At 35.3% G+C, this 14,326-nt stretch overlaps 1 protein-coding gene across 1 annotated transcript; it reads left to right on the top strand.

Annotated features, from left to right (window-relative positions):
• The first annotated feature begins 1,954 nt into the window (after positions 1–1,954).
• Positions 1,955–4,555, top strand: LOC120187634. The gene is made up of 7 exons (XM_039191313.1): positions 1,955–2,091; positions 2,288–2,572; positions 2,675–2,733; positions 2,824–2,860; positions 3,155–3,226; positions 3,573–3,894; positions 3,973–4,555. The coding sequence occupies exons 1-7, from the start codon at positions 1,955–1,957 to the stop codon at positions 4,315–4,317; spliced, it is 1,257 nt and encodes a 418-aa protein (XP_039047244.1). The 3' UTR covers positions 4,318–4,555.
• The last annotated feature ends 9,771 nt before the right edge of the window (positions 4,556–14,326 follow it).

A 14,326-nucleotide genomic window follows, 5' to 3' on the forward strand; every position in this document is an offset into this window, starting at 1 on the left:
ATGTTTTATTAAAATACTCTCAATCATTATATAATAAATTCTCATATATTTAATATAATAATGTATGTAAAGTTTAAACTTAAAAGATAATAATAAATCTCTTACTCATTAACCTAACTTAATTCTAGATCCTAAATAAACTTATTGATTTATCGGCATGGATCCGGCTCAAAAATGACGCTACGTGGCACCTACACTCAACGGAGAACAAAATATTTATATGATTTGAATTAATAAATTATATTAATAGACTAAGAAGGACAAATATATTCGAGCAGCAAATGGAAGGAGGCCCATATGCAGATTTGGTGTTTATATTGATTAACCTATTTAAAAGTAATTCATTATTTATAGAGGAATTTGATACACCCATTGCATAAAACACAGAAATTTGAGATTTCCTTTTCTTTTTTCACTAATTACTTTTCATTATGATAAAAAAAACAATAAATACTTCCAACGGACACCTATTTTTTAATTTCTCATTTAGTAATCCTAGTATCCTACCCGCCTTATCACTTATCAGTCCTCTTCGCATCTCTCTCTCTCTCTCTCTCTCTCTCCCTGCCTCCAAATCAATACACCTCCCCCCCCCCCCCCTGTTAAAGCTTTATTTGCATTCACTGTAATCAAATCACGAAGCTGAGACATTAACATGTTCTTTTCTTGTTTCTTTTTTACACTTTCACTGTGAAGATTTGGCCTTTTAGATTCTCTAAATCTTGGGTGATTGGTTTCCAGTGAACTCTTTTACTAAAAGCTGCAAATGAAAAACACCCTTTTGTTTAGGCACTTGATTTTCTTGCTCATTATTGGATTTTGTTGTTTGAGCACATTTCCGGTTCTGGCTCAAAATGGACCTCTCACTGATCATGTCAACCTTATTTCTGGTTGGTGTTTTAGATTTATGTTTTGATTTCTAGTATAATGTGACGTTCTTGGTTAAATTTTTATTGCTTTTATATTTGGTTCTAAATGTTTCCCTTCTAGTAGATGTGGTGTTCATATTATGTTTGGTGCTGAGAAGAGAAAAGAAAAGAATGCGGGAGAAAAATGGCATTTTGAGTACCGGGATTATGCTCTGTTATTTTTTTTTTTTGGTGGAGGGGTTGGGGGGGAATGTACATAATTTTGCTGAATTATAAGACGAATTCAAGTTCTGGGTTGATATCATTGCTGGTTTTGAAAGATCCGATCTTTATTTTCTATCTTGCTGTTTTTGTTATTAAAACTACTGAAAGTGTTTTATTCCTATTAGTTGTTTCAAATTGTATCACTTTTAGTGTATGTTTGTTGTGAATGCAGGAGGTATTAATTTAGGTCCATGGAAGAATGAGATATCTGAGCTGCCACAAGCACCGGCGCCAACAATTGACGAGTCTCCGACCACACTGGTGTTGGCAGCCCAAAGGACGGATAGGCCGGACATTCTTCGTCATTTCAAGCATTATCACGGTGGGTGGAATATTACCAACCGCCATTACTGGGTGGTAAAGTCTTTGGTCTGCCTTGCTCTCTTGTTAGTCTTTTGATTGATCTGTTGTATCTAATTACTTTATATATCATTCATTCTTGGTATATTGGACCGTATATATATCAGACTTGAGTTTACAAATCTGTTCCTTTATGCTGAAGTTAGATTAGAATCTATCTCATTTGATTTTTGGTCGTGGTGGTCGATGAGAAAGTTGATATATTCAAACAAAACGAGAACAGAGAAATAAATATTTTCAATGATAAGAAACTAGGCTCCGGTGCAAACAAGGATTTCATTACACTTGCATCTGAATTCTGAATACACTATTACACTAAAACGTTTCAGCGTTGACCTTGTTTATAAAGATCAAATCCTGCATTGCTAATAAGTATATCGGATATTTCTGATCAGCGATTTGAATGTTTTTGTCTGCAGTCTGTTGGATTTACAGGTGCTGCTGGATTTGCCTTCGCTGCCATGTGGCTAGTTTCTTTTGGCTTGGTTCTTTTGGTATATCATTGTTGCAGATGGAGAGTAATCATCCGAGGAAAAAGAAAGGATCATTCTCAAACGCTTTGTCTTATACTTCTCATATTATTCACAAGTGCTGCAGCGTAATAACCCAAACTTCGAATTTCGATGTCTAATATTTTGTATCAATCTCATTCATAAATTTTTATCTTGTATTTATTTATGCTTCTTCTAGTAGATGTATGCTTTTTCTATGCTCATGTTCTTTCTTGAAACATAATATTTGGCCTGTTTTCTATAGTTTTCTTTTATCTAAAATATAAATCGTTTCCCAAACAGGATTGGGTGTATTCTTCTTTCGGTTGGGCAAGATGAGTTTCATGGTGAAGCGTTGCATACATTGAAATATGTGGTAAACCAATCAGACTACACAGTGCAAATCCTAAATAATGTTACACAGTACCTTTCTCTTGCAAAAACCATCAATGTGGCCGATGTTTTCCTTCCTTCCGATGTCTTATCCGGAATCGACAAGTTGAACATAGATCTGAATTCGGCAGCAGATACACTTACAGCTAAGACCGATGAAAACGCCGGCAAAATAAGAAGAGTCTTCAATGCTGTGTATGGTCGCCTAAACCCATCTGATGTTGCCTCCTTGATTTGGAATCAGCATGGATATCAATGTATTAATGCTTAGTAAGCCAATTTCGGATTTGTTTTCAGGCGATTAGCACTGATCACCGTGGCCACAGTGATGCTAATTTTGGCTCTGCTGGGTCTTTGTACGTATCACCGACTTGTATCTTTTATGTTTCTTGAGCATTTTCATATCTCTCAACTCTAAAATTTGTACATCTTTTTTATTTTTGCAGTGTTGTCCATTCTAGGCCATCAACATGCTATCCACATGTAAGTTCTTTCAGGACTGGTCTAATGTTATCCATTTTCCATGTATACTCTTCATGTCATGAAATGATCATTAAAGAAGGTAACTAATTTCATTAAAAATTGGTTCTTGAACTACTTTTGGAATCCCTCGTTTTCGAATTTTCAAATTAGTCATTTACCTCATTGATCAAATTTAGAATATAAACAAAAATGGAAAATCAGAAACATGTTATGAAGTTAAATGGCCATTGGTCTGTGAACTCTTGTCTTATACAAGTTTACATCTCTTTGACACTACCTGACTAATTCTTGCAGATTCATAGTTAGCGGATGGTTCCTGGTAGCTATTACATTCATCCTTTGTGGTGTTTTCGTGATCATGAACAAGTAAGATGTGTTTTTGGTTTAGAAATTCTAAATTTTCCTACATGCTTGGTTGCTATAAGGAACCTAAAATCTGTATTGGTACCATTTTTCATTAGATAATCGAGGTTGCTCGCTGAAACAATATTTGAAATTGTATCCATTTTGCAGCTTTAGTTTGTTGATCAGATTGATCCTGTGTCATTTCTATTTATTTGTTCTTTTTTTTCCCTCTATACCATATATGATTATTTGGCTGCTGTTCTTTGTTGGAAAAATGCTTTAAAACAAACCCAACATGGAGGTGGCTACGGAAAAATGCCCGTACTGATGTCATTAACGGACGTATGAATTGTTTTGTGTGGTTCAGTGCAATTTCGGACGCTTGCTTGGCGATGGAAGAATGGGTGGAACATCCACATGCCAAGACTGCTCTTAGCAACGTACTTCCTTGTGTTGATCAGAGAACAACAAACAATACACTCAGTCAAAGCAAACGTGTCATCAGTAGTATAGTAGATGTTGTCAATACATATATTTACACCTTTGCCAATTCGGATCCTTCCCCAGATGACGTTCGTTATTACAATCAGTCTGGACCTTCAATGCCTCCTCTATGCTCTCCATTTGATTCTCAGCTCCAAAATCGTCAGTGTCTGTCAAATGAGGTGTCTATGGCAAATGCTTCTCTGGTAAGTTTATCAAATTCAATAATTTGGTTTGGAATTTTTATTCCAGGATCTATCAAATTCAACTTTGTATGTTTTCAGGTCTGGCAAAACTTCACCTGCATGGCATCAGCATCTGGGCTATGCAACACCACGGGAAGGATAACTCCTGACAGATTCACACAGCTGGTGACAGCGGTTAACGAGAGCCAAGCTCTCAAGCACTACACACCACTCTTACTTTGCCTGCAAAATTGCGATTTCGTTAGGGATACATTTCAAAACATTGCCTCGAATTACTGTCATCCATTGGAGCATTACCTTAAGATAGTAAATGCAGGACTGGGGTTAATCTCGGTCGGAGTCTTGCTATGTTTAGTTCTCTGGATATTCTATGCCGATCACCCCCTAAGGGAAGAGGTGTCTGTGAAGCGTTGTTGCCGATAAAATGTATGACCTGGAAAAACATCTGCAGATCAAACACCACCACCACCACATTGTCAGGTACAACAAATGGTGTCTAAATTATAGCAAGAAATTATTAGGTTGAGTGTCTTTCATTTTTTCTTGTGATCCCATATTGGGAAAGGAACTAAGGTGGGGCAAAGCTCCATTTTGAGTTAGGTGGGTAATCTCTATTTATTTCATGGTCATGTTATATATGTAATAGTAAATATAATTCGATTGCTGGTGTCTCCTGGTCTAATTCCCTTTTTTGCTGGAGATATGATTTTTCTAAAACTATGATAAATTTAAAGAGAATCACTGGCCTTTACCATGTATGCTCCTCAATTTAATACAAGGCTGTCGTGCTAAAGGACAGTCAGTGATGGAAGGAAGTTCTAAAGGTTAAGACTTCTTCTCTTCCAGAGACAAAAGCCACTAGAGTGGCTTTTGAGATCAATAAGTATCGTTATATTACGTTGCGATGGCAATTTAAGATTGAATTTGATAAATGCTGATCTTATCGGTCGTTTGTGTTTTCGATGTTGTTATCTCTAGACATCTAAACATTTGAGTCTGCAATCCTTTGTCGATATTTTCAAAAGAAGATTTAAAGAGAACAACAGATGTGATTCCCACAAACGAGATAGCCGGCTCAAGAACAAGTAGATTTGTATCTGTCATGGAAATTTGCCACAAAGGATAAGAAGATTGAAAGTTAATGTAACAATGAATAAAGGGATCGGTTAGTGAAATCAGAAGCCTGCATCATCAAAATAAAACAAATAAGCAGCATTGTATGTTTTTTTTGTGAGTGTAGTTTGTAATGTTCGGAGTTGATAGCTTGATAATGAAACAGGTTCTTCATCAGGTGGGCATTGTTGTTTTTGCTGCTAACATATCATTGTTGCAGGTTCCTACTTGCTATCAGGTGATTTACTTGGACAAATGAAATTCTTATTTTTCCCCAAAAAATTTGATAAGTTAAAAATGTTATTTGAGAAGTGTTTATCTCGTTGCTCTAAGTTTATTACAGCTACTGATCTCTTGTCTCCTTTCAAAATTCGTACACATTAATATGTTAAAATTTTAACCAGCAACACCAGTGGTCTAGTGGTACAATAGTATCCTGCCACGGTACATACTTGGGTTTGATTCCCGGCTGGTGCATTATTTTTTCTTCTCAGCCGTAAGCTCTTTCTAACTTTTGTTTACTTGACTATCAATAAGCCGACCAGTCTGAGTTAAATTCATCTTCTTCTGCTTTTCCCTTTAATTCTTCAATCTCTTTTGGTTTTGTTTGGATATTCAGAAGCCTAAAACCTTTTCCAATTGACTCTGATTTTGACTCATTTCACTTTCGATTTCTGATTTTTTTTTCTAACTTTGTTTATAGTTTCCGTGAAATTAAATCTGGGTTTATTTTAATTTTAGGGGTTATTAAGTTAGCTAACCCCATTTCCTTGAATTTAAACCTAAACTGTATATTTAGAATCATCTTTTACCTTTACCTTTTGGTATTTAGAGGCCCTTTAATTACCAAAGACAAATTTGACCTAAAGAAGGGTTGGTTTATTGTGATCTATGGTATGAAACTTGTTTTAGTTAGATGAGGAAATTATAACTAAAACAAAAGTGCTAAACCTGCTTCTTGGAAACTATGAAACTAGGCATCATCTGGGAAAATATTGTTGCATGTAACAATACCCGTTTACATGATACATGGATGATCCTCTCCTAGTTGCTTAAAATGTTAGCTTCTTGAATATATCTAGAATTGTTCCCTATTTTCTGTTCAGCTGATGATTTGCATACCGTTGAATTTCGGACTAAGATACATGATTTCCTATAAAGAAATCAAATTAAATTATTATTTATCGAAACAACTATTTTATTAAAAATAAGAAATATACAAAATTACAGTGAAGATTTGCAACATAACTGTAAACTAAACACATAACGAGAATATTTTCGAATAACCTTTAACACAAGAAACTAACTATTAAGATCACACAATGACCATACAAGAAAAATGTTAAAAAATATATTCAAATAAACTCGAACAAAAGATAGATACAAAAATGTGTGACCGCGTGACCAAACAGAGATTAAGTTATTAAAAGACCATCGATAAATCACTAATCAGAGTCAAGCAAGTATGAAAAATATCCTCGAATGTAAATCGTATATCCAAATATAATCCGAGATCCAATGTAAAAAAGATTAACATCATAACAAATAAATATCATCTTGATCAGTTGTGTTGATGTCAAATTAGACCCTAAGAAAAAGGATAAATGAAAACAACGATCAAACGACTGAAAACGTGTCGAAACATAAGAAAATATACCATAAACACAGAAATATATCACATAGACAAGAATTATTAAAAGCTAAAAAATTAAAAAAAATCAAAATCAAAGATACGATATAAGAAAATAAAAGGAAAATAAGAAATGACGACGTCAGTAATAATTTCAAGAATGGTGTCATCATTATCAACAAAAAAATAAAGAAAGGTTAAATGACTATTAGGGATTAAAAAAAGATTATTTTGAATTAAATTATTTTAAAAATTATAAAATTCTTTTAAAATATATTCAATTTATATTAGTATAATAATAATAATAATAATAATAATTAAAGAAAAATGTGATTGAATTATGATCAATAATAGATATTAGTGTCACTTAACTATTAAAATGATCGGATTAATAATCGAATTTTTTTTGAAATAGTATAAAATTACTATAGATTTTGACGTTACATTGTATATTTATATTTAATATTATTAATAGTATATACTCAATATATAAGGTGATGAATCGATGCTACATCAATAAGGGTTGAGTGAATTTAATCAAGTCCAAGTCGATTCTCTAACAAACATTATCCATGAAGCTTAATAATTCTATTTGGTATATTTGTATTTGAAACATACATATATAGATAAATGAAAAGGTTATAAAATAAAAAATAAAAGTAAAACCCCATGCTTTATCACGTGATACCATGGTTTGCCATCTCTCTTATAGGTCAAAGTCTAGTTTTGTCATTTTCAATCTTCATCCCAGTCTTAGACGCCTTCAATTCAATTCAAAGTTCAAGTTTAGGTCTAAGTTCTAAGTTCCAAGTTGAATTTGTAGTCCTTTGGTTGTTGATTGATGTTGGCTATGAATGAGAAAATCGAATTTAAGCTATTAAATTATTTTAATATAAATATAGTTCTATTTTCATCTTTAACGTCTACCCTTAGAAATATTAGATTTCAGCACATCATATTTTAAGAGTATTTGAATGTTTATAAGAATCTTTTAAAATGAAATTATCTTCTAATCACATTTAGACTAATACAAAATTTATAATATAAACTATGATCAAAATTTATTATTATTTCCCATAAAATATATTTAAGAAATGATTATATTCTTAACAAAAATAATAAACATCACCTAAATATTTAAAATAAATCATAACTAAATAACTAGTTTGTTAATGTATAAATAAACTAACATGAACATTTATTTAAAATAATAAAATTTAGAATTTAAAGATGAACTATTACTTTTAAGAGAAAATCGCCTCAATGACCAAAAATGCCTTATAATATACGATTTTAACCAACTTTTTTTGGATTTGCCAAAATGACCAACAAAATCGCAATGCGAAATAAAAATCGCAACGCGATCTCCAGAATCGCAAATCAGTTCCCAGAATCGCAACGCGATTATGAAGAATCGCAATGCGATAGTACAAATTCGCATTGCGATTTTACATAATCGCAACGCGAATATGAAAATCGCAACGCGAACATATAAATCGCAACGCGATTCTGACTATCGCAACGAGTATCCGTAAAATCGCAACGCGTATCCTTAAATCGCAACGACAATACGTAAAATCACAACGCGTATCCGTAAATCGCAACGAGAATACGTAAATCGCAACGCGTATCTGTAAATCGCAATGAGAATACGTAAATCGCAATGCGTATCCGTAAATCGCAATGCGAATACGTAAATCGCAATGCGAATACGTAAATCGCAATGCGAATCTGTAAATCGCAACGAGATTCTGACTATCGCAATACTGAATTTCAAATTCGCAACTCGATTTCTGAATTCGCAACAGGTTTTAATTTCGCAACACAAATGTTTTGGGTATATAACTACGCAGCAGCACCAACTCATAACCTAAATCCCTAAATCGCAACCCATTCCATCTCCATCTATCACTCTCTCCGGCGACATCCGTTCCTATATCCAACGACATCCTTCCCCATCCGACAACAGGTTTTAGTTTCGCAGCTCGTTTGTTTAGTAAATTAATTTACAATAATGAAATCATCTAATGTTGATCATGTTTGGATAGATTTGTGTTTTGGAGGGTCATGGGAGAATGTTCATGGTGTTTTACAATATATGCCTTTACCCATGAATCTTCAACTAAAACTGTCATTAAAAAAGTTAACTTATGAAACTCTAATGTTACGTGTTGCAAATAAATTGAATTTAGAGCCCCTAAGTGGATTTAGGCTATCGTATCAGAGAAATGGTAAAGTTTATTTGTTAACCGACAATGAAGATATTGAACGATTCATTACTTACATTAGTGTTTCAAGTGATGATGTTACATTATATGTTGTTAAACCTAGAAGTAGTGAAGTTGGGTCAGTAGCGGGTAGTAATCAACTAAGTTCTTCAACCCAAAATTTAATGGTTCCACCACAATTTCATCACCAAGCAAATTTTGTTTCACCACATTTCCAATACCAAACACAATATCAAACACAATCTCAAAACCTACAACCTTTTCCTAATCCAAATCCCAATCAACTTTCAGCACCAAATTCCGGTTTTCGTATTGACCAGTTAGACGATTATGAGCCAACAGAAAAAATTGTGAGTACTAGTCAGTATTCAAAATTTGATCTAGGTCAATACCCGGACTTTGATCTTGGTCAATACTCGGATTTTGATGATTTTTCAGAAGAAGAAACAGACCCTGCGTGTAATGATTTTGATATTGGTCAATACCCGAATTTTGATGATGAAACAGCTGTTGCCGAGGAAGATGTTGTTGATGATAATGAGGAGGAAGTTACGACTGTAAATGAACATGTTGAACATCCATTATGTAATTCATATAACACTGAAGAAGAAAAAGAAGAAGAAGAAATCCCCAAAGAAAAGTCCCCGAAGAAAATACCACGGGAGTATAACTGGAATATGCCAGAATTACTTCAGATACCGGAAGAAGAGTTGGTAAAGATAGCAGTTGATTGTTACACAAAAATTATTCGTATAAAAAACGATGATTGTTTTGATACAAAGGAAGACTTGAAGATAGCTTTGTATACGAAATGTGTGGAAGATGGCTATCAACTAAAAGTTAACAAATCAAGCAAAGATCGTTTCGAAACAAGGTGTATGATTGACAAAAACTGTATGTTGCGTATGATTGCAAAGAGGATAAAAGATTGCGAAATGTTTCAAGTTAGGACTTTTATTGATAAACATACATGTTCAAGAACCCAAGTTTTTTCTCACCATAGACAGGCAAACAAAAAGGTGTTGGGTGGTTTTCTGGCTGAGTTAATGTTTTTGAATGGTAGGGTATATCGGGGACATGAATGCTCGGTTCAAGATTAGTATCTCATATTCTCAAGCTTGGAGAGCCAAATGTTATGCCTTGGAATTGTTGAGGGGGTCGCCAGAAGCATCGTTTGCCCAACTGTCGGCTTATTGTCACAATTTAAAGCTGAAAAATCCTGGGTCGGTAACTCATATCAAAACATATAGAGATGGACGCTTTGAGTTGTTGTTTATCGCCATTGGTACTGCGGTTAGTAAATCAATATAATTTTGTTGACTCATTTTTGTTAGTTACATGCATTTCACATTTAAATGATTATATTTCTTGTGTATATGATTTTGTAGATTCGTTCGTTTATTAATTGCATACGCCCAGTTATTATAGTTGACGGAGCACATTTAAAAGGTCGATACCTTGGAGTAAACTTATTAGCAGTAGCCATGGATGCTAACAATGGGATACTGTCGATAGCTTACGGGGTTGGCAAATCTGAAACCTCTGATTCATGGACATGGTTTATGGGGCATCTTAGGGATTGCATAGGTCCTATTAGCAATCTGACAATCATATCCGATAGGGCAAACTCAATTGACAACGCTATTAGAAGGTGTTTCCCAGATGCTTTTCATGGACTTTGTGGTGTTCATTTGTATAGAAATCTAAAATCAAGGTCTGCTGGTATAAAAAATCACACATGGACATACTGGAAGGCTGTAAAAGCTTATCGGGAAGTGGATTTTAATAAGCATATAAACTGTTTAAGACGTGTTTTGCCTCAGTGTGCTCAAACACTAGAAGATGTCGGGTTTGAAAGATGGTCAAGAGAACGTCAACTTGGAGCAAGATATGGTTTCATGACGTCTAATAGTGCAGAATCAATCAACGCTCTAAGTCGTCATTCCCAGAAATTACCCATTACTATGTTAATGGAGTTTTTTCGAGCCTCTATTCAATAGTGGTTCTACAAGAAAAGAAACCATGCAGGTATTATTTCTTTAAATTCGTAACTTATCATATATTTTACTAAGTATTATTTATTTAAATTTACAGGAACATTGAAACATCGTGTTACACCATGGACAGAAAAAAAGATAACGAAACGTGTTGTGAAGTCAACGTCATGGAGAGTTGAACCATGTTCAAACACTTTGTTTGAAGTACTGGATAATAACTTAAATGGGCTTATCGATCTAAATGCAAAGACGTGTAGTTGTATGAAATGGCAAACATCTGGTTATCCGTGTGGCCATGTTATAAAAGTTTCTCTTCATCTAAACCAAGATGATTCAAGCGCATACGCTATGGATTGCTACACTACAGAAGTATATCGACAGACTTATGGCGAGATTGTCTACCCTATTCCACATCCTTTTGAGTGGGACATACCAGATGACTTACAAACAGTTTTGCCACCAGCCATGGACAGAAGGCTACCTGGCCGACCAAAAAGTCACGATCGTATACCGTCTAAGGGTGAAGAGAAGAAGAGATCGACATGTAGTCGGTGCAAGGAAAGTGGTCATACAAGGTTGACATGTGGATCACCAGTGCCATCACAATCATCTTTTCCTCTACCAAAATATGGATCCTCATCAAAATTCCAATCACAACCGGCTTCACCTTTTGGGACTGTTAACTTAGGTGATTTTTAAATGCAAACGTTGTATTATGTGTATATTATGTGTGAACTTTTAACATTTTCAGTTAGGCATGTATTAGTAACTTGAGTTTGAACATTGCTATGATAAGTTAAGTTGTTATCACTTATTAGACATTCATTTGACTATCGCAATGCGGAATTGACTATCGCAATGCGGAAATGACTATCGCAACGAGAGAATCGCAATGCGAAATGAAAATCGCAATGCGAAAATGAAAATCGCAACGAGTGAATCGCAATGACGATTTTCATTTCGCATTGCGATTTTCATTTCCGCGTTGCGATAGTCTGTTTTGCATTCAACATAATGCAGATTAAAATCAACAAATCAACTATTACATTTCAATCAATTAAACAAGCACAAATATTATGTATACATCAATTAAACAAATCAACATTTACAAATCATCTTTTACAAATCAATTAAACAATCAAAAAATAATAATGAAATCAACTTTTGCACCCATACATCCATTTCACGCAGCTCACTTCAGGATTAACCTGCAGAAACCAAACATTGAATCAACAACACTTTCTACACATCTAAAACCTACAAACAAAAAATTATTGAATTCTAGCTACTTAACCAAACATTTTCAAACCAAAAAGAGTAAATATATTTAACAACACTTACATTTAACTTACAAATTGTTTATGGACACTTTCATAACGCGGATGCAGGTAGGCAGTGTCTCGCATATATCGCTCTAGCCATAAAATGCCGAAACCACAAGCCTATTGCACCTCTATCTCTATTGGTAGGAGGTAGAAAATGTGTACTTCCCATCGTCAAACGCTCCAAGCACATGCATACGAGAGGACCACAATCCCCTCTGGCTTCCATCATTTGTTGTGGTGCGATCTCGTCTCTGCTAACTGTAATATTGAGCTTCTTTAGCTTCTTGTTTCCAGAATGAGTCCAATAATTTATCGCATCCAAGAATTTAGCCAAATGAGAGCTCCATCCCTTAATAATATCTCTTAAATTAGCCAATGATATGTAATTTATCATGCTGTCATATACTATTGCCTTAAGGGATGGGAGCTGAAGCTCGACGAGAAGCCAATGTTTACTTTCCAAAACAGGGATAAACACCTGCAATCATAAGTAATAATTCATTCATTTGCACACTTATTTATGAATACCTTTAAACTTAATCTAAAATAAATACTAACCTTATCGACCTCCCACCATACAGGATAAAGTTTAGCTTGTCCATTGCCCAACGCAAATGATTCATCTCGTTGATTCTTCAAGTGAACGGCGTTAAAAGACGTCGGCATAATTGTATATCGTGTATTACTTTTATTTTTCTTAAGTTTCATAATTATTAGAAGACGTGACACCCACGCATCGATATGCTGTTTTACAAAAAAAGACATATATTAGTGACTTATATAAATTTAAAAAAAATAATCAAATTGAAATATAAGAAAAATATAAGACTTACCCCTCCATCGAAATAGCCATTGTCTTCGACCCCTAATAATACGCCCCACCAAGACCGATCAAGCAACAAATAGATATCATCGTTGAGTTTGCATATGTCAGTGAAACACCCCTGGCTCCGCTCATGTAGATAAAAATCAACTGCGGTCTTAGCCCAAAGGGTGTTATCCAGAATTGTGTCTGGTAGTTGTCTCCTCTCCACTTCAGATACCGGAATGGTACTGGCCAGTAACTCATACGAGAGCCAACTCTCATCCATCATGTCCGGCACGTCAGAGGGTTTCTCAAGAATCTTACATATGACGCCATGTGAATCGGGCTCTTGAATGGTGGGAGGGACCTCTTCAACGATGACAGTGGCCTCTTGAACGGTGGGAGGGGACTCTCGAGGAATGATAGGGGCCTCTTCAACGATAGGAGTGGACTCTTGAGGGGTGACAGGTGAGTCGGGCTTCTTCTTGCGGTGTCTTCGCACTATTGGGGTGTACGGAGACTTAATAGCACGTGCACGCCGTCTGATGCGTGAACTCCGTCGTGCAAAAAAATCCCAACGTAAAGCATCTACCTTATCGGGCCGCTAAATAATTAAATACAAAAAGCAGTAAATAAACAGACATGATATTTAAACAGTGAAAACAAAGACAAATATTAACTTCATAGTGTTAAAGAATAAACAGTTTAGCAGTATTGGCAGCAACCGAATAAATTTACTAAGCAATCTAAGTGAAATGGTTAATCTAAGTGAAATTACGAGTAAATTTATCATCAAGTTAAATATGGAAAATCTTAAACTTACCTCATTGCGTAGAGTATGAACCTCACTTTGCAATGATACTACCATCTCACGTAGAGCGGCAACCTCACCACGTAAAGTAGACACCTCCACACGCCATGCACCATCGTTATCGCGTACAGTACCGATCTCCTCACGCAAGGCATTGACCTCATCACGTAACTCCCTTGACTCATCCCGTGGAGGTGGAGAACAGGGAGATAGAAGTCGTGGCATCTTTGCCGGTCGCCTATCATGAGGTGATGGTGGAGAAGAGGCTCGATGATGTGACGGGATAGGTGATGGCTCTCGTTGTAGAGGTGTATAGTCGGGTCGATCAGGTGATGGCTCTGGGTGAGGTGATGGCTCTCGAAGTGGAGGAAGTGGAGGCTTCTCATCATTCGTGCCATCAAAAAAACGCTGACTAGCTTGCCACCAATTAGTGGCAAGCTTAGCCTCCGTGGGTGTCAGTCTCTGTAATGGAATGTTGGCCTCCTAAAAATATAAAAACTCAAACAAAGTTAAACGTCTACTA

This window comes from Hibiscus syriacus, unplaced genomic scaffold (genome assembly GCF_006381635.1).
Source record: "Hibiscus syriacus cultivar Baekdansim isolate YM2019G1 unplaced genomic scaffold, ASM638163v2 tig00113725_pilon, whole genome shotgun sequence".
Taxonomy (NCBI): domain Eukaryota; kingdom Viridiplantae; phylum Streptophyta; class Magnoliopsida; order Malvales; family Malvaceae; genus Hibiscus; species Hibiscus syriacus.

Excerpts from the sequence above, each read along its gene's own strand:
- LOC120187634 (XM_039191313.1), top strand. The coding sequence starts at position 1,955 with ATGTGGCTAGTTTCTTTTGGCTTGGTTCTTTTGGTATATCATTGTTGC. Across the intron at positions 2,092-2,287 it reads TTATTCACAAGTGCTGCAGC|GATTGGGTGTATTCTTCTTT; the intron begins GTAATAACCCAA and ends TTTCCCAAACAG. Across the intron at positions 2,573-2,674 it reads AGAAGAGTCTTCAATGCTGT|GCGATTAGCACTGATCACCG; the intron begins GTATGGTCGCCT and ends ATTTGTTTTCAG.